We start from the raw sequence: 24,489 nt of genomic DNA, 5'->3' as shown, positions 1-24,489 counted from the left end.
GGAGGAAGCGTCGAGTGGAGCCAGACCCGCCGGGGTCGGATTTCCTCCCCAGCTCGGCTGCCCTGCAGCTTGGCGGGGCCTGCTCCGAGCGCCTGCGAGGTGGAAGAGGCCTACGCCTCGGGCCTGGCAGCGGCAGCCGGCGAACGAGGCGGGCACAGCGGGGTAACAAGCGAGCCGTAGCCGCTCTCGGGATCCTACGCCGCCAAGGCCGCTCATTGTCTCTCCCCTTCCACCCGGGGGGCAAACAGGAAGCGCGCCGCCTGGCCGAGCGACGGACGGCCGTCCGGGCCAATGAGCGCCGCCGCCGGAGAGCGTGGCGGCGAATGAGCGCGGAGAAGAGGGGCGGGACTTCCGGGCGGGCTGTCACCCTCTTCCCCCCTTTTGGGCTGGAGGCTCCACCTTTTGTGTTTCCCGCACAGTCAATCAAAATAGGAAAAAAAAATCCCCGGACCGCTCCGGCCGTGTCCGCCGCCGCTTCCCGCATCCTCTCCCGCCGCCGCCGCCGCCTTCGCTCCTCACCATGTGTAAGGCGGCGGGGAGCCCCGCCTGAGGTGCCCTAAACACACTATGACCGGTACGTAAAGCCGAGAGAGCAACCCTTGCTGCTGTCGCCGCTGCCGCCGCCGCCGACCACAGCCAGCCCGGGGCCGCCGCCGCCGGCCCCCGGCCCCGTGTGTGCGACCGAGTGTCTGTGAGAGGCAGAAAGCCGCACTCCCCTCCGCCTCCCTCCCCTCCCCGCCAGCCGCCGTCCACCCCGCAAGCCCCAGCAGCGCCGTGTCCCCGCTGGGCCCTGGGGCGGGCGGCCCGGTCCGCCGGGAGCGCATCCCCCTGTGTGCGGGCGCGGGCGGCGGGCGGGCGTGTGTGAGTGACTGACGGTGCGAGAGGAGCGAGCGCGAGTGAGAGCGAGCGGCGCGAAGGGAAAGGGGAGGAGAGGAGAGGAGAGGGGGCAGGGGCAGCGCGGGGAGGAGGAGGAGGAGGGAAAGAGGAGGAGGAGGAGGGTTACAGGCAGCGGCGGGCGGGGGCAGCAGCAGGAGGGGAGGAGGGAGCCGCCGCCGCCGCCGCCGCCGCCGGGGGGCGGGTGGGGGAGGGGAAGGGGCCTCGGCTCGGGCTTTCGGAGTAATTTCGCCGCGGCCCGCGGGCCCCCTCCCTTCCTCCACCCGCCTTCCTCCCCACCCCCACCCCCCGCGCTGTGCCTGCAGCTCCCGAAAAGCCCGTGAAACAAGAGGAAATGGCTGCCTTGGACGTGGACAGCGGCGGCGGCGGCAGCGGCGGCGGCCACGGCGAGTATCTGCAGCAGCAGCAGCCCCAGCAGCACGGAAACGGCGCGGTGGCGGCGGCGGCGGCCCAGGTGAGGAGCGGCGGAGCCCCGGCCGGCTCCCCCCTCGCGCCGCTTTCTCCTCCCCTCGCCTCTCCCCTCCCTCCGCGCCTCTCTCCTCCCCTCCCCCCGCCCCGGGAGCTGCCCGCCCGAGGCGCCAACGCTCCGACCCCGCCCGCGCTCCCCCGCCCGCCGCCTTTTTTTGTGTGTGTGAGTGTGTGTGTGCGTGTGTGTGTGCGCGCGCGCGAGCGAGTGTGCGCGCCCTCCCGGGGGTGGGATCCGGGCGGAAGGTGGAGGCCGGCCCGCCGCCCGCCCGCCCGCCCGCGGCCCGGGGAGCTGGTGTGCGTGCGAGCAGGCGGACGCGGGCCGGAGCCGAGGAGGAGGAGGAGGAGGAGAGCGCGGGCTGGCGCTCGCCCCGCGCAGCCGGCGAGGACCGAGTCGCACTTCCTGTGCGAGCGGCGGCCCGGCCCTAACCGCCACCCCCTCCCCTGTCTCCCTCTCTGAACCCGCCCATCGGGGGTAGGACACTCAGCCGTCACCGCTCGCTCTGCTGGCCGCTACCTGCAGCAAGATAGGGCCGCCATCGCCGGGCGACGACGAGGAGGAGGCGGCCGCCGCAGCCGGGGCCCCCGCCGCCGCCGGAGCGGTAAGTCTCGCGCGCCGCCCGCCCCCGCCGAGGCCCTGCGCCCGCCATCCCGGCCTGCGGCGCCCGCCCGCGCGGCCTGCGGCGCCCGCGCCTTCCCGGACGGGCGGATCGCGCGGCCAGGGCGCCCTTTCCTGCTCTCTGGCATGCCCGTTTGGATCAGGAGCCAGCCCAGGCTTTCTCTAAATTGTCACTGCGGCACCTCGAGCCGAATTCACTCCAAAATGAAGTCGGAGAGGGCGGGGGAAGAGGACTCCAAAATGGATGTTGGAGCAATTCATATCAGTGCTGAAAACTCCTTCGCTGAACGCTACAGAATTTTCAAGCACAGCCTGTCGGCCATAGATAGTATCAACTACAGAGGCAGTGTCCTTAGTTTTCAGTGTTTTTGAACCCGGAGCTTTTTCTGCTGGAAGTTACTAGATCTTACTGATTTAAGTCGTAAATCGTTTTAAAAAAAAAGGGAATGAACGTTTACTCTTTGAATTACCCTTCTGTATGCAGGAGTGAACACTTTTTGAGTGCTTTTTCAGCGGCCAGTGTAAGTTTTTGAATTTGAGGTTTTGCAGACTTCTGTTTAAATTTGCAATAATTTTTCAGAAGTGGAGTAAGTGGAATATTTTACTGGCCGCCGTTGAAATCGGCGAAGTTACTTAGCACTTTGGGTTTTTTGAAATTGAATATGAATACCAGTGTAACAAAAAGTGCATGTTAGGAGTTGTATTTACGTGCATGCCATTGCACGCCATATTTCCAGTCGAGTTTGGTTGGCAAAGTTACATTTTCATTTTATTATTATTGCTAGTCTGATGAGGTGTGGTGGGATCCTTTCTGTAGTGTTTTTAGTGTGTCTGGCGTTGGGGGAGGAGCTGACCCTTATTATACGAGAGCTTAATACAAATGAGCTAGAAACAGTTTTTAAGGCTAATTATAAATTTTATATTTGTTTGAATCGTTGTTGCATTAGTTTCACATGTAGATGTGTTCACTTATTAAAATTATTGAAATCTCTCCCGATCATTCGTGGTTTTTTTTTTTGAGGTGGATTTCAGGAAATGATTAGTGATATTTTGAGTAGTCACTATAGACAAGAAAGTTTGGTGTTTGGTATAGTCTGCAGGAAATTCTTAGTATGTCTAGGCATTAAAAGTGAAGCTAAATTAAGCTATATTATTGTTAAATATCGTATTCATAATTTTAGCATTTCAAGTCATACTGTAGAGGGATGTGAATGGTTTTAATGTCTTTAGGATTTTAGGTTTTGTGCTTTTGTAAACAGATTAAAATGTAAAAGCATAAAATTATGTTTGTGAGAGACTTTGTTGCTTTTAAACAAACTTATGGATCGGTTAACCTTTTTTGTGAACTGTATCCCTCTAGCGCCACAGTGCCAAAACTAATTGAAACCACTGCATGAGTAAAATTGCGAAGCACATTGCTTGGATCTTCTTTTTTGGTTCTACTTTTACATTTTCAATTAGAACAAAAAGATTCTTGTAATAGCAATTTCCCAAGTTTAGATACCGGTTTACTGATGGGGGAGGGGAGAAGTGAAGGAGGAAGTTATGGGTGAAAAATATGCATATGTACATGTATATGTGTCTCCGTCCAGGGAATAGAATATTGTCTCCAGACTTAGCCTACTGTGGCTGTATACTTCTAGGGAAGTTGTTTCCATGCCTTTTAAACTGCTCCTCTGAACTACCAAATCTCTACTGAACTCACATTTCCCGCCAGATGAACACGAACTAGAATCAGTTGGAGCATTTTTTCCTTTGTATGTTTGATAACTGTGGATAAAATTTTTCACTAAGATTGGTAGGACTGGCTTGAATATGTTTGCCTTTGCAAATGGGAAAATTATTTTTCCAGTTCAAAAACTATTTTCCTGATGTGTACATCTTAGAAAAGGAAAGAGAATTTAAGTGATTTCATGGGCATTTTTTTCCACTTAAAAATGTGCTTAGATAATCTTACTTTATTTACTCAAATTACTGGAAGTCATGAGAGGTCTATACAGAGCTTTTTTTGTAGTTGTGATTTTTAAAAAATTTTATTTTGGAATAATTTACATTTATAGGAATGTTGCAAAGACAGAACTGAGTGTTACCTTATACCCCTCATCCAGCTTCCCCTAGTGTTAGTATAATCATGGTACATTTGTCAAAACTAGAAATTTAACAGTGATACAGTATTATTAACTGTTACAGACTTTATTTTGATATCACTGGTTTTTCCACTAAATGCCCATTTTCTTTTCCAGGATCCAGTCCAAGATACCACATTGCATATAGTATTGTTGTGTTTAAAATCTAGTGGAAATATACAATTCAATTTTATGCCTTTTTAGTTTATTATTTTAAGGTTTGAAGGGCATTGAAAAGCCAATTAGCTGCACTGGAGATTTGCTTTAAATATTTTGAATTTAGAAGTTATTAGAATATGTTATAGGTTCATCCTGGATCCTGGCCATGAATGTTTGGTTACCCTCAGGACAGTGCTGAATAGGATCTCAAAATTGATTTGATGGCAAGGCTCTTTTGTACTTAGTATTAAAAGTTGTGTAATTAACTTTAGTAATAAATCAGGAAAAAGAAAAAAGTAGACCTTTATGCAATATTAGCTTGTCCAATTTGCGTTTGTGTGAACTTGTGGATTATTTATTTGCTTGTTTCATTTGTACCTTAATATAATAAACTGTATAAGTAAATATGAAAGTTGTTGCATGATCTTCGGTTTAGATTTTAAATTTAGTGTTCGTTAGTTTAGTATGTAAGTGTTGGTGAGCTAAAAAATGAATAGCTTAGTTCAAAAAAATGTTATTTTTGCAGCTTCTTGAAATAAGACCTACGCTGTCACTGTAGTGAATTCACTGGGTAATTGTTTTTATTTGAAGTCTATTTGACTTTAGTATTCTTTGAAGATTTTAAGAAACTTTAGTACTTGTGTAAGAATGTTAGTTTGTTTCCACCTTTAGTGCTTGTGTAAGAATCGTTCTTAGTTTATTTCCACCTTAGCTTTAGGCTTATTCTTGTTTCTAGTTAGACTCTTTCCTTGCTTGTTTCTGACTCTCATAAAACCATTTGTGGGAACTGAGAAGCTAATAATCCTCTCCAAATGCTGTGCAGTAAGTGGTGTGAATATTTTCTTTTTCCCTTTCCTCAGGTGTTATCTGAGACGATATCCTGGGTTTTTTCCCCCACTCTCAATCTCCTCCCACTTCCCTACCCTCTGCCCGCCCCTCCCCCCCCCCCCATTTCTATGCCTGGTTGCACCAGAGAATGCCCTTGTAATGAATTGCTATAGCAACGTCCCAGGGCTACTCTTGGTCGGGGTCCTTCTCACCGTGTGATTATGTGTTTATATACAGAGGCAGACTTAGAGTACTTTCAATTAGAACTTTTTACAATAATGCCAACTTCCATGTTAGATGGTGTTTTGTTTGTTAGTTGTTCAATAACAATATTAGAGTTAGAGCAACACTGGTGGATTTTTCTTTTGGTGTGTAAGCTTATGCAGAGGGTTATCTTGAACCTAAACCAAATACTACTTCTTGCCTGGGTTATGTGTTTTTGTGTCTGTCTTGTTTCTTTAGTGTTTCCAATAGCCTAACATCAAACATTTTTACAACCTTTATTTGGTCTCAGTGATTTTCTAATTTATCCCTTTCCCATTTGGTATTTAGTGTACTCTATCTCTTTCAGTTATATGCTGCTGATGAAATTTCTCTTAAAAACGAATGGGCTTAGTAGGCCTTGCAGTTTTGAAATATTTGGGGCTTATTCATGTTGGAATTATGGGAATAAGTAGGTTATAAATAATAAGTAGGGAATAAAGTTGGTGTATTTTTCATAGGAGACTTAATATCTTGAGGTCAGTTTTATTGATTCATTCTGTCATTTTCTTTGCAATGATTTTAAAGTAAAATACCTTTAACTGTTCATTTAATGAATATTTACTGGTCCTTGTGCCAGGAATTGTGCTAGGCATCTAATGGATGTTTTCAAATCTGTCCTCATAGTCTTAGTAATCATAATGATACCTTAGGATTGTGTAGTGGTTTATAGTTTATAAAGCTTAGCACTTTCTTCTGGTTCTTACGACCTTGCAAGGTAATATGTTTCCCATTTTTAACATAAGGAAATTGAGTCCATCTCTAAATCATACAGTTTAGAACAATTCCACAGTTCTAGGTAGGACTAGAACTCAGTTCTGAGGGCTGAGTAATGTACTCCTCTCCCCAGACATAGTCTTAGATGAAGTCTAGTAGTTTTCTGATTCAGTGTTTTTCCCCGTTCAATTAAAAAAAAAATTAGTACTTAGTAAATTTTTCAAAACTGTAAATTTATTTCATAAAAAAAAAATCCTTTTTGTTTCCTGTTGGATTTTTTTCCTTAAATTATCTGTTGCGAGTGACCTCCCTCTTGTGCTTCATAAATGTTTTCTATATATGCTTTTCACCTTAGGTTTATTCAAAAGAGTTCAAATACATCATTTTGTCCTAGGTTTAGGGATTTCCCTTCATTTAATGGCCTGCATTGTTGGGAAAAGTGGTAACTACAGTTTATTTTTATTTAGCTTCTGGAGAGAGGGTGCTTGGGAAGTATTTACTCAGACTTGTCATTTGAGTAGCTTTATTTATTTTCAAGGAATTTCTTGACTAGAAAGCTGTTCGCTTATGGTTGAATATCTGCCCTTATTATCACTTTGTTAGAAAAATACTTTAGATGCCGTAAATTTGACTTTTTTAAGGATGAAAAAGGGACAAAGTGCCAGTAGTGTAAAATTAATTTGTATCTGAGATACTGTATTCTTTGATGTAAGTTGAATAATTGTAAATTCATTGCTGGTCGGAAAAAATTCAGTTGATTCTCCAAAGGTGAACAGTAATCTTAAGAAGATAAAGAGTAGATTTTAGATATTGTACTTTAGTGGAGATTTCAGTATAAAGTATAGATTTAAATATCTTTAGTTTATTCAAAATGCCAAGAGGCTGAAATGAAATATGAATTGTTAATGTAATATTGGGAAAGATAACTTAAGCTTATAATTTCTATACCAGATAGAAGTTGAAGAATGGCATGTGACTTTAATGTCTGGTGCTTCGTTTTAATAATTTAAGTTTGATAAATTTAAATGTTTGTATTTAAAAGATAGATTACTTTAGTTCTGGCATAGACATATGTACTGGGTCTCACGGTTTGTCTGCCTTTACACTCTTCTGCCTTTCTTTCAGTCTCCTTCATTGGGCCTTAAGTTTATCTTTATAAAACACAGATCTGATTGCACCACTCACTTGGCTTAAAAACCTTTTATAGCTTTCATTGACTATCTGCAGGATAAAGTCCAAAATCCTTAGCAAGATCTACAAAGCCATTTACTACAGATCCTGATAAAAATGTCTAGTCCTGTTCCCTATTACTTTTCTCTATGAATGTGAGCCTTTTCTCAGTCCTCCCTTGAACTCCAAACTATACGTGATTCTTTAGAGTTTCTTGTCTGTGACTTTATTGTTTCTATACTTTTAGTAATGCCTCTATCTCTATTTCCTAACTGTCCATGGTGAAATCTTAAATTTTATTCTTTTTTTTTTTTAAAGATTTCATTTTTTCCTTTTTCTCCCCAAAGCCCCCCGGTACAAGTTGTATATTCTTTGTTGTGGGTCCTTCTAGTTGTGGCATGTGGGACGCTGCCTCAGCGTGGTTTGATGAGCAGCGCCATGTCTGCGCCCAGGATTCGAACCAATGAAACACTGGGCCGCCTGCAGCGGAGCGTGCGAACTTAACCACTCGACCACGGGGCCAGCCCCTTAAATTTTATTCTAAGATTACTTTAAATATCTCTCTTGTGAAATCTTTTTTTCCAATCTTTTATGTTCCCAAATAGCATTTTGATCATATGACTAGTGTGCACCACTATTCACATAGTAGTAGTATATATGTATATCTGCTTGGACAGATTGTGAACCATTTGAAGAGAGATTTTATATCTCATGGGCTTGTTTATGCCTATTTCATCTTGGCAGATATGCTCAAATGTCTTGAATTGTCATTAAACTGTGGTTCATCTATTGAAATATATACTTTTCAACTATGCATCAACATGAAAATTAGGTAGTGAGTTTTTTAAACAAACTTTTAAGATGTTCTGGTTCTACAACATTTGTATTAAATTTTATGGAATGGTTTGCGGTGAGAGAACAGTTATTTGTCTTTACTTCTTTTTTTATTGTCACAGACCTCCTTTGCGAATATGATGCAACCCTAGGTTATCCCTTCCCCTGCCAACTGGACTTTCTCATAAAGCTGATATGCTGTTTTAGAGGATTCAAAGATCCGTTGAAGCCCAGGCATGGATCCTAGGTTGAGAATGCTGGGCTAGATACGCTTATGTTCTCATTGTTTAGTGATATGTGGAGTTACAGAAAATCGCATGTGGATCTAGAAGGAGATGAAATAAGAATGGCTTTAATTTTGATGCTGAATAATTCATGTAGTGTCTCATTCCGCATGTCTTTACCCTTGGTCTTAGTGGGAAACAAGTATCATATAGTATTTAAGGGCCTGGGTTCTGGAGTTAAACTTGGTCTAGTTTAAAATCCTGTCTTGGCCATTTGATAGTTATGTGTTTTTTGTCTCTTAATTTTCTCATCTGTGAAATGATAACAACACTTACCTCATAGTATTATTGTAAGGAAATAATACAGTCTTATAAACGCCTATCATAGTACTTGGCATATAAAAGAACAGCTCAAATGTTAGACATTACTATTATTTCCTTAAAAAAGTATACCCTTTGACACTGACCTGTAGGATTTTATTGCTTTCTACTTTCCTACGTTGGTATTTCTCCAGTCTTGCCTAATCCATAAAATATGAGGATGATAACTGAGATTCTGGCAGACCACAGAATGTAAAATGTGTATGCCTGGCATTCTACTGCAAACTTAAATAGAAAGTAGGTAAAGCCACTATCTTTCAGCTTTTAAATTCTAGAAAAACTTTCCAGAATGGGCAGCTTTGCCATGTGGTTACAAGGCAATAACCTTTCCTCATTAAATTAAAAAACAAATTTTCTTTTTAAAGATTTTATTTTTCCTTTTTCTCCCCAAAGCCCCTTAGTACATAGTTGTGTATTTTTAGTTGTGGCATGTGGGACGCCACCTCAGCATGGCTTGATGAGCGCTGCCATGTCTGCTCCCAGGATCCAAACAGGCGAAACCCTGGGCCGCTGAAGTGGATTGCACGAGCTTAACCACTTGGTCACGGGGCTGGTCCCCTCATTAAATTTTTTTATTTTCATTTTTTCAGTAGTTCATGGGAAAAGTAAAGAATTTGATGGCTTCCTAATGGAATAGCCCTAGCCATGAGTTTACTCTGCAGTACATTAATACATGCCATAAAAGAGTAGCTTTAATTGTTTGATTTAAGATTTATAGCAATAATATACAAATATTAACTTTCCTAACACAGATTACTTGATAACACCGCACTAATAATGTTTCTTTTTTGTACACAAGTATAATGCACTTGATTTAGTGATATATTTTTAGTGAATTGTATACCTTTTGAACTCTCTTCAGTGTTTGAAGTATGTTTGGTTTGAGCTGTCCATAATCTTTTCAAGCCACTTCTTTCGTTTATTTATTTTAAACATTAGAGATCGTAGACGAGGGATTAGAAGATCAGTTTGTGGTCATAAAGCAAAGAGTATTTTGATTGAAATTTTTTTCCTGCTGAAATAGCATGGATTATCTTCTAATAACTAACAAAATTGGAAATGATGGTTATCGTAGTTTATGTAATACTGCTTCTGTATTTGAACTCTGTTGTGTTGTTAAGAGAACTTTTATTTTCAGATAGTAGGATTTATATCAGTTTGAAGAGTTTTTTGAGGATTGGTTTAAATATACAGCCAATATATAATAGCATGTAACATTTTTTGTTTTCTTCATCCAGACAGGTGATTTGGCTTCTACACAGTTGGGAGGAGCACCAAACCGATGGGAGGTTTTGTCAGCAACACCTACAACTATAAAAGATGAAGCTGGTAATCTAGTACAGATTCCAAGTGCTGCTACTTCGAGTGGGCAGTATGTTCTTCCCCTTCAGAATTTGCAGAATCAACAAATATTTTCAGTTGCACCAGGATCAGAGTCATCAAATGGTACAGTGCCCAATGTTCAATATCAAGTAATACCACAGATTCAGTCAACAGATGGTCAGCAGGTTCAGATTGGTTTCACAGGCTCTTCAGATAATGGAGGTATAAATCAAGAAAGCGGTCAAATTCAGATCATTCCTGGCTCTAATCAAACCTTGCTTGCCTCTGGAACACCTCCTGCTAATATCCAGAATCTCATACCACAGACTGGTCAAGTCCAGGTTCAGGGAGTTGCAATTGGTGGTTCATCTTTTCCTGGCCAAACCCAAGTAGTTGCTAATGTGCCTCTTGGTCTGCCAGGAAATATTACCTTTGTACCAATCAATAGTGTTGATCTAGATTCTTTGGGACTCTCGGGCAGTTCTCAGACAATGACTGCAGGCATTAATGCCGATGGACATTTGATAAACACAGGACAAGCTATGGATAGTTCAGACAATTCAGAAAGGACTGGTGAGCGGGTTTCTCCTGATATTAATGAAACTAATACTGATACAGATTTATTTGTGCCAACGTCCTCTTCATCACAGTTGCCTGTTACTATAGATAGTACAGGTATATTACAACAAAACACAAATAGCTTGACCACTTCTAGTGGGCAAGTCCATTCTTCAGATCTTCAGGGAAATTATATCCAGTCGCCTGTTTCTGAAGAGACACAGGCTCAGAATATTCAGGTTTCTACAGCACAGCCTGTTGTACAACATCTACAACTTCAAGAGTCTCAGCAGCCAACCAGTCAAGCCCAAATTGTGCAAGGTATTACACCACAGACAATCCATGGTGTGCAAGCCAGTGGTCAAAATATATCACAACAGGCTTTGCAAAATCTTCAGTTGCAGCTGAATCCTGGAACCTTTTTAATTCAGGCACAGACAGTGACCCCTTCTGGACAGATAACTTGGCAAACGTTTCAAGTACAAGGGGTCCAGAACTTGCAGAATTTGCAAATACAGAATACTGCTGCCCAACAAATAACTTTGACGCCTGTTCAGACACTCACACTTGGTCAAGTTGCAGCAGGTGGAGCCTTGACTTCAACTCCAGTTAGTCTGAGCACTGGTCAGTTGCCAAATCTCCAGACAGTTACAGTAAACTCTATAGATTCTACTGGTATACAGCTACATCCAGGAGAGAATGCTGACAGTCCTGCAGGTGAGTCTTAAGTCGTGTCATGCCATACATAAGTTCACTGATTTGTTAATAAGGAGGGAAATTTTTTGCTTTAGGTGTTTATCAGCATCTGGCTGTCTTTGAAGGTGATGATACATTTTCCTATGTTTGTATGAAAGGGAGACATCAGAGTGTTTTCAAAATTGTTCTTTATTGAAAATTTGTAGTTTTTGAAGGATTCATTTCTCCGTTATGCCAGTTACATTTGTAGTTTTTCCTTAGTTTTATATTTGTTTTCACATCTGATTGATGTTGTCAAGCATTACAGAATTTTTATTTGGCAGGTGAGGTGTCTTGGTTGTCCTTGGCGTGCTGTAAGTTAAATGTTTTATGTATTATATTTGGTGGGGGAATTGGGTTGGCATAGTGGAAACATGGAAGAAAGACCATTTATGCTGTTTCAGCCACTAAGTAGCTATGTGATTTTGGCCAAGTTACTATTTCTCTTGCACACTCAGTCGCCTGATCATGTAAAATCGAGTTGTTGGGCTAGGTAACTATATCTAGGGTACCTTCCAATCTGAAATTCTTTGATTCTGTGATCGTTTATTCTTCTAAGTGTGTAGTGGGCATTAAATTTAGCTGTGCAAGATATATTGTTATTGATAGTATGAGTAGAAATCTCAGAAGCCTACTCTTTGAATGTTGTGCAAGAATTAAATAGTAAAGTTTAAAGACAGTGTCATCATCTTATTAATACTATTTATTTAGATAACATTGTAGTGAATGTTTTCTCGTTCACTAAATCTTTACTTTCACTGTTGTGCTTTGTATTTGGTTTTTGTGGAGATTGTGCTATTATAACCTTCCACTGAGTCAATGATTCCAGACTCTTAAATTGGGACACTTGAATTTAATTCATTGAAATAATTCCCATCACCGTAAAGATTGCCTTTTTTGTTTTTGAAAAATATGTGATATATGCTTAGAAAACTGGAATTGCCTTGAAGCCTCAGATCTGTACTTGGAAAGCCCTTAATTGCATTTGAGCCTTCTGAAGCTATGGTTTAGAGCAGCAGTTCTCAAAGTGTGATCAGTGGATTCCTGAGACTCTCTCATAGGTCCTCCATGTCAACTACTTTTCATAATAATTCTAAAATTATTTCCATTGTGTTGACATTTTCACTGATAGTGGCTAAAACTGCTTGTGTCTTAGCACAAATCAAGGCAGTGGCACCAAATTGTACTACTGGTTGTTGTAAAGACACCATGCACTTGCAGTTAAGGAAAAAAGCCAGTTTCACTGAAGAAATTGATAAACCTTGATAAACCAGTCAAAATAGTTATTTTTACTAAATCTTGACCCTTCAGTGCTGCATGTCTTTTTTAATATAGTAGCTGTATTGAAATATAATTTCACGTACCATAAAATTCCCCCTTTAAAGTATGCAGTTCATTGGTTTTTAATATAGTCACAGACTTGTGTAACCATCGCCACTATCTAATTTTAGAGCATTTTCATCAACTCCCAAAAACCCTATACCCATTAGTAGTCACACCTCACCCCACTCCCCCACCTCCTTTTGCCCCTTGGCAATGACTAATGTATTTTCTCTCCCTTTGGATTTGCCTGTTCTTTCATATCGATGGAATCAGACAATACATGGTTTTTTGTTTCTGGCTTCTTTCATTAAGCATAGTATTTTCAAAGTTCATTCATATTGTAGGCTATATCAGTACTTCATTCCTTTTTGTGGTTGAATAATAGTCCGTTGTTATGGATATACCACATTTTATTCATTTGCCTGTTGATGGACAAAGTTACCGCTTTTTGGCTATTATGAATAATGCTTCCACGAACGAACATTTTTGTACAGTTTGTTGTGTGGATGTGTTTTCATTTCTTTTGGGTATATACTTAGGATTGGAATTGTAGAATTGTTTGGTAACTCTTATGTTTAGCATTTTGAGGAACTGCCAGACTTTTTCCAAAGTGACTGTGCCATTTTACATTCTCACCACCGATGTATGAGGGTTCCAATTTCTCTACATCCCCACCAACATTTATCATTGTCCTTCTTTTTGATTATAGCCATCCTAATGGGTATGAAGTGGTATCTCGTGTTTTTGATTTGCAGTTCCCATTGCATGTCTTTGTAATATTCTTTATGACAAAATTGGAAGTATGCTTTAATAAAGCCCTTATGCTGAGTACCAAAATAAGATGATTGTCTTTCAATTGTGCAGTTGTGTGAATTGCAAGCTGAACTGGATGCTATTTTCATGAAACACTGTTTTTACTTGAAAGAATGGCAAACTATGGCTATTGAGAGACTCGTGTATTTAATTGATGTTTTCTTAAAAAAAAAAAAAGAATTAAGTGAGCCAGTCACTTAAAGGAAAAAAACCTGACAGTATTTGCTACCAAGAATAAAATTTGGGCTTTTCAGTGAAAATTAGAATTTTGGAAAACTTGAATCTACCAAGAATTTGGTAGTTTGTTAATAATTACTTTTCTGATGAGATGGATAATTATATTAATAGGATTTTTTTGATTTTGTGTTATAATAAAATGTGCCAACATTTGGAAGATCTGTGTGATAACTCAGTGTACCAATAGTTTTCAAATGACCAACTCATGTTACAAAATCATGCATGGGTAAAAGATCCATTCAAAGTTTAAGATAGGCCAGTAAGAATCACAACGGAAAGTTTACCAATGTGAGTCCAGATTCTACATTGCAACTGACCTTTAAGAAATTGCCACTTGTCAAGTTTGGTATAGTATCAAAGAAGAATATCCACAATTGGCTGAAAGACTATCAAATTACTCCTTCCTTTTCCAACCATATATCTTTGTGTGAAACTAGATGTTCTTCATATGCTTCAGCCCGAACCACATATTGCAACAGATGGAATGCAGAAGCAATTATGAGACTCCAGTTGTCTTCTTTTAACCTAGATGTTTAAGAAATGTGCAAAAATGTAAAACATGGCCTCTCTTCTCTTTAAACTTTTATTTATATTTTTGGAAAATAGTTGTTTTGTATAAAATGTTAGTGTTAATGTAATGGATTTATTTTTAAATGAACTAAAAAAATTTGTTTCTCTTAAAATTTCTAATATAGTAAATATCAAAATATATAACCTAGGTGAACAAGAGGTTTTTGGGGACCTCAGTAATATTTAAGAGTGTAGGTGGAGTCCTGAGACCAAAAAGTTTGAGAGCTACTGGTAGAATGACAGACTTCTGAAGACATAGCAGAAGTTTTTAGAAGCTAGTTTTTAAAGCTTGTGCAAAGTTAAGGTTATGGAGTTTTATACATGTTAGGAAAACATCCCTAAAGAAGTTCTTTGTTATTTTTATGGATTTATGTTGGTCATGAAATTAGATTGGCATAAAGCATTAAGTGCTGCAGTACAATAATTTATTTCAAGTGGAAATTTAGTTTATTGAATGGTGGCAAGAAAGGGTAAAATAAGGAAGCACTCCAGAAGGCCATTAAATTTGAATTTAAAATTTTAAAGGAATGGGGAAAGAATTTGAGAAAATAAAAGTTAAAGTGAATGAGAATAAAAATGCTACATAGTATACAGCCTATTTAGTAATAAAACCCAGGAAATTTTAATTTTGAGGATATTTGGTAATAGGAAAACTGTCTCGTCAGGTGTACTGTCTTTTTCATTGGCAAGAAGGAAGATAAATTATTTTAGGATGTTTTCTCACCTGAAGTTCAGAGTAAAAATTTTTATCTATTAGGGTATACTATGTCCAGATGAAATGCTTAAAACTTTGACCTCATTGGTTTGCATTTTTATATTTGGTAAGTATGGAATTAATGTAACATTTTCCCAAAATGCATAAGAATGCACTTTTTTTTGTTACCAGGGCTCTGGAATTCCTTTTAACTTTTTATTTATTTTAAAGTTTCTCTTTAAGAAAAATGACTTCCACTCCAGCCTTTTTTAAGCAGTGAATCTGACTCAGGGCCCCTCCTCATGAGGAGTATGTTGAATGCCTCTTATCCCTTAGACCAAACCCCCATCTTCCTTGGAACGCAGAGCTCAGGCCCCAATCTGCAACCCCACTCACTGCTTATATTTCTGTTCATTTCTTGCCCACTGAGAAATGCATGCTACTTTAGAGAACTTCCGTTTTCGAAGTTTTATTTTTACTTTGTCTACCCATTGCTGTGTATTTGAAACTGGATGGGAGGAGACAAAATGTGAATTTATGTATCCTTTGAATGTCTTTTCTAGTCAGAAAGTTTCCCCCAAATTCAAGCCAGGATTCTTTCAGTCTCTCAGGTTTTAGTCCTCTACCAGATTTTGTTTTATCTAAATACAAATTTATCAAAACTTCAAGACGGCATATTTAAAATGCAGTCGGGTGTTTGAGGTAGGAAGAAGGGTTTATAGAAGTCACTTCTTTAAAGCAAAAAACCCCTAATGTTTAGAATTTCCTTTACCCATGGAAAACTGAATAGTTGCGGACTAGTTGGTAACTGTGCTTTTTTTTTTTTAAAGATTTTATTTTTTCCTTTTTCTCCCCAAAGCCCCCCGGTACATAGTTGTGTATTCTTCGTTGTGGGTTCTTCTAGTTGTGGCATGTGGGATGCTGCCTCAGCGTGGTCTGATGAGCAGTGCCATGTCCGCGCCCAGGATTCGAACTAACGAAACACTGGGCCGCCTGCAGCGGAGCGCGCGAACTTAACCACTCGGCCACGGGGCCAGCCCCGGTAACTGTGCTTTTTAAAATTAGTAGTGAGAGAATGGAAGCACTACAAAAAGTTGAATTTCTTAAACTTTATACTTAAGTATTGAAGGGCAAAAGGGAGAGATCTCTTATGTACTCCTACTGTGTCAGATACTGCTTAGGTGTTTTTATTTATTTTTATATATATATATATTTTTTAAGGTTTTATTTTTTTCTCCTTTTTGTCCCCAAAGCCCCCCCGGTACATAGTTGTATATTCTTCGTTGTGGGTCCTTCTGGTTGTGGCATGTGGGACGCTGCCTCAGCGTGGTTTGATGAGCAGTGCCATGTCTGTGCCCAGGAGTCAAATCAAGGAAACACTGGGCCGCCTGCAGCGGAGCGTGCGGACTTAACCGCTCGGCCGCGGGGCCAGCCTCCTGCTTTGATGTTTTTAGATGTATTATCTCATAAATTCTTTTGCAGTAATTCTGATACTATTCTGACGTTTGGGTTAGGGAAGGAAAATGGCCCATGGCTTCACAACTAGCCTTTATTTTTCTTTATACTGTGTTACACTGACTTGGTGTTCTGCTATTTACATCAATGTATTTTTTTTACTTTCTAAAATTTTTACTTTTGCTTCAGATTTTTTTCATTTTCTGGGGAGAGGCCTTATGTATTTTTCTCGTGGTAAGTGGAGAAAATGTCTTCTGAAACGGTTTTATTGGCGATACTAACAAAATAAAAGTTTATTGGTTTTAACCTAAGGAATCACATGTCAGAACTGGTTGGTTATAGAAATATACAAATACTACTAAAGGCCAAACCTATTGCTTGAAAAGCAGAGTGTATGGAGGAAATGCAGTCTTTTTAGAGCTAAAGAAAGAATGGGAAAAAATGTGAATAACTATGATGTATGCTGATTTAAAGTATTTGATAAGTCTTTTAAAAGCCATCTTACACAAATAGAGGACCAACTTTTTATGTAGACCTTAAAGTTTTATTATTAAACATAACCTGAGGACATTTTAGTTAGGTATGGTGCAGTGTACTCAACTTTGTTTCTAATTCTGGATTCTTCATTTGGGAATCCATATATATGCATGCCATGGTCTTTCACTATATTTTGGAATTGTTAACATTTTTATTTTAAAGTTTGGAAAAATCATTTATATTCTGATTTCTCCAAAAATAGTTTTGGTTTATTCATTTTCAGTCATGTCATAATTATGTATTTACTGTACTTGCTTTATCTACTTACAAAAGTGGTATATCTTTGGTATGGAAAATAAAAACATTGTGGAAATTTTAATGTAGAAGGTGAAAGTCCCTCTAATCTCATCTCTCAGGAATAAAACTTGGTGACGTACAGATTTTTAAGTTTTGTGATACTTATACAGCCCATACGGTTATTTTTTATCCTGCTTAATTTTAGTTACTTTTTTTCAGTAGGATGAAAATACCTAGTAAGTATTTATGCCAGGAATTATATTCTGTTTAATTACCTGTTAATATAGTTAAAAGTACCCCACACGAAGAGGAGCCAAGCGTCAGACTGACTGTAAAACCAGCGGCTGGACTAGGGCTCCTTTTTGTTAAAGGGGAGCTAAAAAAAAAGTTATTGCTTTTACCCCAGGGTATGGCTTAATTGAGGCTGTACACTTACGGAGATGAGGACACAGGGAAATAGGAGGACATCAGAACAGTCTTGTGACCAGCATTTGAACCAGTCTGAACCATTGAACTGTTTCCTCAGTGTCTAGATTTGTGGTATCTCCTGTTTTACCTCTAAACTCTAAAGCCAGTGTAAGACCTGAGTCAGCACTAGGGCCAGAGCGGCATGGTGGAGGCACTTGCAAAAATGCCAGACACGGAGGTGTAATAGAGAGAAAAATTGTACTTAAGATAAGCCTGAAAACCAAAATTCCAAAATACGTGATGAAGGCAAAATCTTTGAAAGATAGCCTGTAAAATCAACAATTAGGAGATTAATTCATGTCAGATTAAAGCAAGAGAACAATCTCTTGGAGACTTTAAAATCAGTATGTTTATAATTGTCAGTGAGATAAAGGAAACTAGCATCTTTAGAACAGAAGTTGTGAAACAAAAAAAAGGTAGAGAAACAATCAGAGCTCCTAGAAATGGGGAAACATCTTTAATTGTTTCTGAGACATTGTTTAACATTTTAACATTTCTGAAATCAGAGTACACCTTACAGTCTGTGGCATGTCAATGTGTACTTGACAGTGCTTTTTCTTTTTTACTGGTAGTGGTGTCTTGTCAGCATTGTCTTAGATTAGATTAAATCAAAAAGGTTTTGGGGAAAAAATGAGGACAACCTTTAGATTGGACATAGAAGAATAATGAATGAATAGTAATATACTGAGGAATTTACCCAGGATACAGCACAGAGATAATGAGTGAATAGTCAAGAGGCTTGAAAGATAGATTGAGAACCACCAACAGGGCCGGCCCTGTGGTGCAGCGGTTGAGTTTGCATGTTCTGCTTTGGCCTTCCGGGGTTCGCAGGTTCGGATTCTGGGTGCGGACATGCACCGCTTGGCATGCCATGCTGTGGCAGGCGTCCCACATATAAAGTGGAGGAAGATGGGCACGGATGTTAGCTCAGGGCCAGTCTTCCCCAGCAAAAAGAAGATTGGCAACAGTTAGCTCAGGGCTAATCTTCCTCAAAAAAAAAAAAAAAAAAAGAGCCACCAACAAAGGAATTTCAGAAAAAGAGAATAAGGTGAATGGCAAGAGAAGCAAAACTTGAGACTATGGCTGAGAATTTTCTTGTGTTGAAGGAATATAGTCTACAGGTGAAAATTTTACTTCAAATATTAAGTAAGGAAAATGAAAATAACTTTACCCCTGACTTATACTAAAATTACAGAGAAAGAAAGAATCTTAAATTTTAAGGGACAGAAAAGACAGATTACTAACAAAGAAATTATAGACCTACAGATTTTTCATCAGCCACCCATATGCCGGAAGATCATGTAGTAATATCTTCGTGGTGCTGAGAAAAAATAACCAGCAGCTGAGAATTCTATATGCAAGTAAACCCCTACTCAAGAGTTAAGATATAATGAAGACACTTAAAATACTCAAGGACTGAGAGTTTATTATTCAGAGACTCTTACTAAACTAACTACTGAAAGATTAAGTAGAAAAATGGATCCTGGAAATGAGTGGGAAGTGAGAAAATAATAGCGATCGCAGTAATGGGTAAAAAATTAATAATTCAACTGACACTAAAATACTACTAAGTTTAAAAGTTCTGAAAAATTTCAAATATATACAAAAGCAGAGAAATGTATAATGAACCTTAAGGTAACTTCAACACTTAGAAACATTCTACTATCCTTATTTCCTCTATTCCCACCATTTAAAATTTTATTTTTGCTGGAATATTTTAAAGCAGATCCCTGATGTTGTATAATTTTACCCCAAAATACTGATTCTCAGTGTGTTATCTTGGAGTGCCAAGACCCTTTTCATGGGGGTTCATGAGGCCAAAGCTATTTTTATAATAATACTAAAATGTTGTTTGCCTGTTTCAGTCTCACCTCACAAGTAGTATTCAGTGGAGTTTTCCAGAGTCTGCCTCGTGTGTGATAGATAACACAATAGACTGAACACAGATAAGCCAGATACTAAATTTGCAGAAATGTCAAACTATTCTCACTTTTTGACAATATATTTTCATAAGATGTTACTTATTAACATTTGTTGAGTTTATTTTAAAATTAATAAATACACCTTTAAAATTTTCTGTTTTGATTTCTAATATGGTAAATATTGATAGATATGCTTATGTAAATAAAAGGCCCTTTGAAGTCCTCAAATTTTTTTTTTGTGAGGAAGATTGGTCCTGAGCTAACATCTGTTGCCAGTCTTCCTCTTTGTTTTTTTTGGCTTGAGGAAGATGGTCCCTGAGCTAACATCCATGCCAGTTGTCTTCTGCTTTGTATATGGGATGCCACCACAGCGTGGCTTGATGAGCGGTGTGTAGGTCCATGCCTGGGATCCAAACCTGTGAAGCCCAGGCCACCAAAGTGGAACACGTGAACTTAACTACTATGCCACCAAGCCAGCCCCAAGGTCCTCAAATTTTTAAACAAATTTTTTCCATTTTTTTATAAAGACATACCATGCAGTCAAATTCACCCCTGTTTAGTGCACAATTCTACATTTTGACAAATGCACACGGTTGTGTAACCACTGTCGTAATCAAGATACAGTATCATTTCATCACTCCTCCCCAGTCCTCTGTGTCACTTCATAGTCAGCCATTCTCTCTCACCCCTGTCCTCTGGTTAATAGATGTAAACAAAAGCTCCCTTGCCAATCTTCCTCTTTTTCTTTTGGTGTTTTTGGTTGAGGAAGATTAGCCCTGAGCTAGTATCTGTGCCAGTCTTCCTCTATTTTATATGTGAGACACCTCCACAGCATGGCTGGTGAGTGGAGTAGGTCTGTGCCCAGGATCTGAACCTGTGAACTTGGGCTGCAGTAACGGAGTGCATGGAACTTTAACCACTCAGCCACAGGCTGGGCCCCCTTAGTAATTTTTGAGAGTTAAAGTGATCCTGTTACCAAAAAACTTGAGAACTGCCAGTCTAAAGAAGAAGGATTTTTTAAAACATAAGCGTAGTACGATTATTTGCAATATCCTAAATGTATAGTAATCCCTTAATGTTACCTAATATCCTTGCACTGTCCCATTTTCCCCAATTGATTAAAAAAGTCTTTTTAGAATTGATTTGTTCAAATTAGAATTCAAAGACTGTATTTTTTGTTGATGTGCCTCCAAGTCTCAGCTTTTCAACTAATGGTTTTAGCAACTTTTCATTGTTGTTTGGAGTCATTTTATTAAGGTTTGGAGAATGGTGATTTTTCTAATTTTTTCAGTCTTTTTGTGTTTATAGCTGTGATTCTTCCAGAAAGAACCTTCCCTCATTAGCTGTTGGCTTACTCAAAAGTACAGTTTATACAAGAAAGGCAGGATAGACTATTTAGTTCATTCCTTTTATTTATCTATTTTCAAAATGAGTTGGTATCTTAGCTGCCATCAGATATTTTCTTTGTGTTTTTTGGTGTATCATTATGAACTCATTTTTTTAATCTATTGTGCTTTAATTCATGGCAGTCATTATTCTTGGTAATTAATCTTTATATTGTTAAAAAAGAAACAATGCAAACCATGAAAACAAAGAAACAGAGGCACAGGACTGGTAGGAGTGTGGGTTTGTGGGTTAAGGTTTTTGTCATTTTTAGGAAGATAATGTTTATAGAGAACAGTTTTAACCTTTTTACAGAAGTTTATAATTTGGATATAAGTAACTATCAAGAGAATAAAAATGCAATTTTTAACTTCTAAACTGGGGCAGGAGGTAGAAAATTATCAATCCAACAGAAAATAGGAAAGAAGAAAAAATGTAGCAAAGAAAAACAGTAATAATAGATATAGAAATTCAGGACAGCCCTGAAAAGGAAACAGGAAAAAAAAATACTAGTAATCTCACAAGTAAAGTTGGTAAATTATCTTCCAGTATTCTGTTATATAATCTTCCAGTCTTTTTTCTGTGCATATAATATACTGTATATATAAATAAATTGGGGTCACATACACAACAACTTTATAACTTTTTTCCCAAACACTATATTGTGTGCATTTTCCCACATCAGTTTTCTACAATTTGATTATTTGGTTTCATTACTAGGTATTTTTGTATGGATGTTCCCTGATTTAACTAATCCTCTGTTTTAGATGTTTAGGTTATTTCTCATTTTTTCCTGTTACATGGAAATCTTTGCCCACAATTCTAATTCTTTTCTTATGCAGAAGTACTAAAGTGGAATTATTGGGTTAAACAATGTTACTATTGAAGGCTTTTATATATATTGCAAAAATGTTCTTTCACCAGCTTTGTATGAGAGCATGGGGTTTTGCATATTTCATCCATAACTAGGATATCATTTTATCAAATAGGCAAACTTTTGGAGGATATAAATGGAATCTAATGTATTCATTTATTATTAGGGAACTTGAACATTTCTATTTTACGTGTTTATTGGCTATTTGTGTTTCCTTGGTCAATAGCCTTTCATGTTTTTTGCTTCCCCCCGACTGCTACTAATTTGTAAGACCTTTTTTTTTTTAAAGACATCTTTATATGTTAAAGACATTACTCTTTTGTAACACACAACAAGTATTTTCTCCACTTGTTTGCCTTTAAGTTCAGTCATGGTGAGTTTTAGTACATGTAAGTTAGTACTAGACTTTTTTTTTTAAGCAAAATAATTTGGAAACTTTGAAGCATAGTTTTTGAGTTTAGTTTGTATTGATTTATGAGTCATCAGATGCAATTCAGCAGTTTATGGAAGAAATTGGGAATTTCAAATTATAATTCCTATGACTAGAAAAATATCTAGAATACATTATATGCCTTTTAAAATAAAATCATTTTAAATGTATGTTTTTGGTTACACTTGTTATTTTTTTAGTATTCTATGGAAAAATAGTGCTCACAGATCCCTGAGTAATTCTTTGAGGATGATACAGGAATCTCAAATATCTATTTAATTTAACAGTATTATTCTGACGTAGCTATGTGATTTAAACCATGGAATCTTAGGTCAACTAATTAAACTGATTAATTGCATCTTCAACAAATGGCTGCTCAGTGTCTGTTTTTAAATTCTTTTCTCTTTAATTTATTTTCTGAAGTTGTATATTCAAATTGTGATTAACCAGATTTACCCCATAATGTACCCAGTAATAATAATGCAAATTAGAATTCTAGATGGACACAACAGAATGGAAACCACCTAATGTGTGATTTGCGTTAGAATGCTTCCTTTGATATATTACTCTATGGTGCCATATTACTTTTAATCTAAGAATAACTTTGTTAAAGCTAGTCTCTAAACTACTTGGTTATTTTAGTGGTTCATGGGGACAGTTTTTGTATCCGACTTTATTTCGTGAGAGTACTTGATATGTGACATTTTTCATAAATTCTCCTCTGATGAATAGTACCATCATTCTCCCAGCAACCTAGATTAGAGAAGTCGGTCAATTATTATTCATTCAGTCAAGAGGTATTTGAGGGTATACTACAATATTCCAGGTAATGTTTTTTAGGTTCTTTGTAACAGTGAAAGAGACAAAGTCCCATCCTCATGAATTTTTTGTTTTAGTGGATGAAAACAAGCAAACACAGTAATTTTAGGTGAGTGTTATGAAGAAAATAAAGTAGGGTTATGAAATAGGGAATATGAAAAAACCATAGAGGATGGTGATTGTTTTAGGTAGGATGGTTGGGAAATACCTCCTTAAAAGGAGATGAAATTGAAGTACCGACCTGAACATTGGGAAAGGAATCTGCCATATTGAGATCTGGAGGAAAGAGTATTCCAGGAAGAGAAAATGAACGAAGGTGGCTGGAGCTTAGTAAATGAGAGCTGTTAGAAGATGAGATTGGAAGTGGGTAGAGGGCAGATAATATAACCCATGGTAAGGCATTTAGATTTTAATTTTTTAAATAGGAAAACCTTGGAGGATTTTGAGTAGGGGAATGACATAATTTTATTTGTTTTAAAAAGATCCCTCTGGCAGATTCCTGTGGCAGACAGGGTTTGAGAGGGTGGGGGTTGGAATGGCAAGAGTAAGCACAAGGCTAATGCAAGTAATACGGGCAGAAGAGAATATTATAGGCTGGTAATAAGGAAAGTCTGGGAAAGGGTGGAGTAAAGAGAGAATTACGACTTCCATTTTGCCTATTAGATATCCAAGTGATGGTTTAAGTAGAAAGTTGGGTATCAGAATCTGGAGCTCAGATTGGGCTAGAGAGAAAATTTTCGGAGTCTTTAATGTAGATAGAGGTGATCACATGAAATCATTTGTGTCGTAGCTTTTCAACATTTGGCTGCATGGTAGAATCTCAGGGAACTTCTAAAAAATGCCAACAATTGATATTTATCCTCCTCCCAGTTCTAATTTAATTACTGTGCATGAGGCCTAGGAAAGATGTATTTTAAATAAAGTCCCCAAATGATTTTGAAGTGCAGCTGATTTGAAAATTGGTAACTTAGTGGGGAAAGAATATAGAGAAGAGATTAGAAAATAGTATCATTCTGAGCCTCAGATGATTTTTCTAGATTTTTAAAAAATGCAGTATCTAGCACAGAATCAAAAGTAACCAGACATATGAGGAGATGAGACACTATGAGTGAGGACAGAAACAGCAGACCACAGAGATAAGACTTATTGGAACTCTAGATACTAGAATTATCAAACATAGACTAAAACAGCTGTTTTCTATGGTCTAGTAGATAAATGCCAAGCTTGAAAAGTTTTTAACAGAGAGTGGGAGACTGTAACAAATGACATAGCAGATTTGTAAAGGAACCAAATGGAGATTCAGGAACTGAAATTTAAGATAACCAAAATTGAGGAAAATCATTAGGGTTGAATCCTGGGACATTTTCAACATTTAGAGGATGAGAAGTGGAGGAGCCAGCAAAAGAAACAGAAGGAGTTCCCAGGAGAGAGTG

General features: G+C 38.8%; 1 protein-coding gene across 4 annotated transcripts in view; it reads left to right on the top strand.

Moving 5' to 3' along the window:
• The first annotated feature begins 421 nt into the window (after positions 1–421).
• The window catches only part of SP3 (Sp3 transcription factor), a 55,604-nt gene continuing 31,536 nt past the window's right edge, over positions 422–24,489 (top strand). For 2 of the 4 annotated variants that reach the window (XM_044768699.2, XM_044768698.2), the window contains exons 1-4: positions 433–574; positions 1,200–1,348; positions 1,839–1,961; positions 9,917–11,276. In XM_044768699.2, the coding sequence (XP_044624634.1) occupies positions 568–574; positions 1,200–1,348; positions 1,839–1,961; positions 9,917–11,276 (1,639 nt within the window). In that variant the 5' untranslated portion in view covers positions 433–567. Of the gene's footprint in view, positions 575–1,199; positions 1,349–1,838; positions 1,962–9,916; positions 11,277–24,489 lie in introns of all 4 variants that reach the window. The other 2 variants (XM_070508131.1, XM_070508130.1) reach the window with 1 other exon arrangement.

Source organism: Equus asinus, chromosome 4 (genome assembly GCF_041296235.1).
Source record: "Equus asinus isolate D_3611 breed Donkey chromosome 4, EquAss-T2T_v2, whole genome shotgun sequence".
Classification (NCBI taxonomy): Eukaryota; Metazoa; Chordata; class Mammalia; order Perissodactyla; family Equidae; genus Equus; species Equus asinus.
The sequence above is the reverse complement of the archived record's forward strand: the minus strand, read 5'-3'. Positions and strand labels throughout refer to the sequence as shown.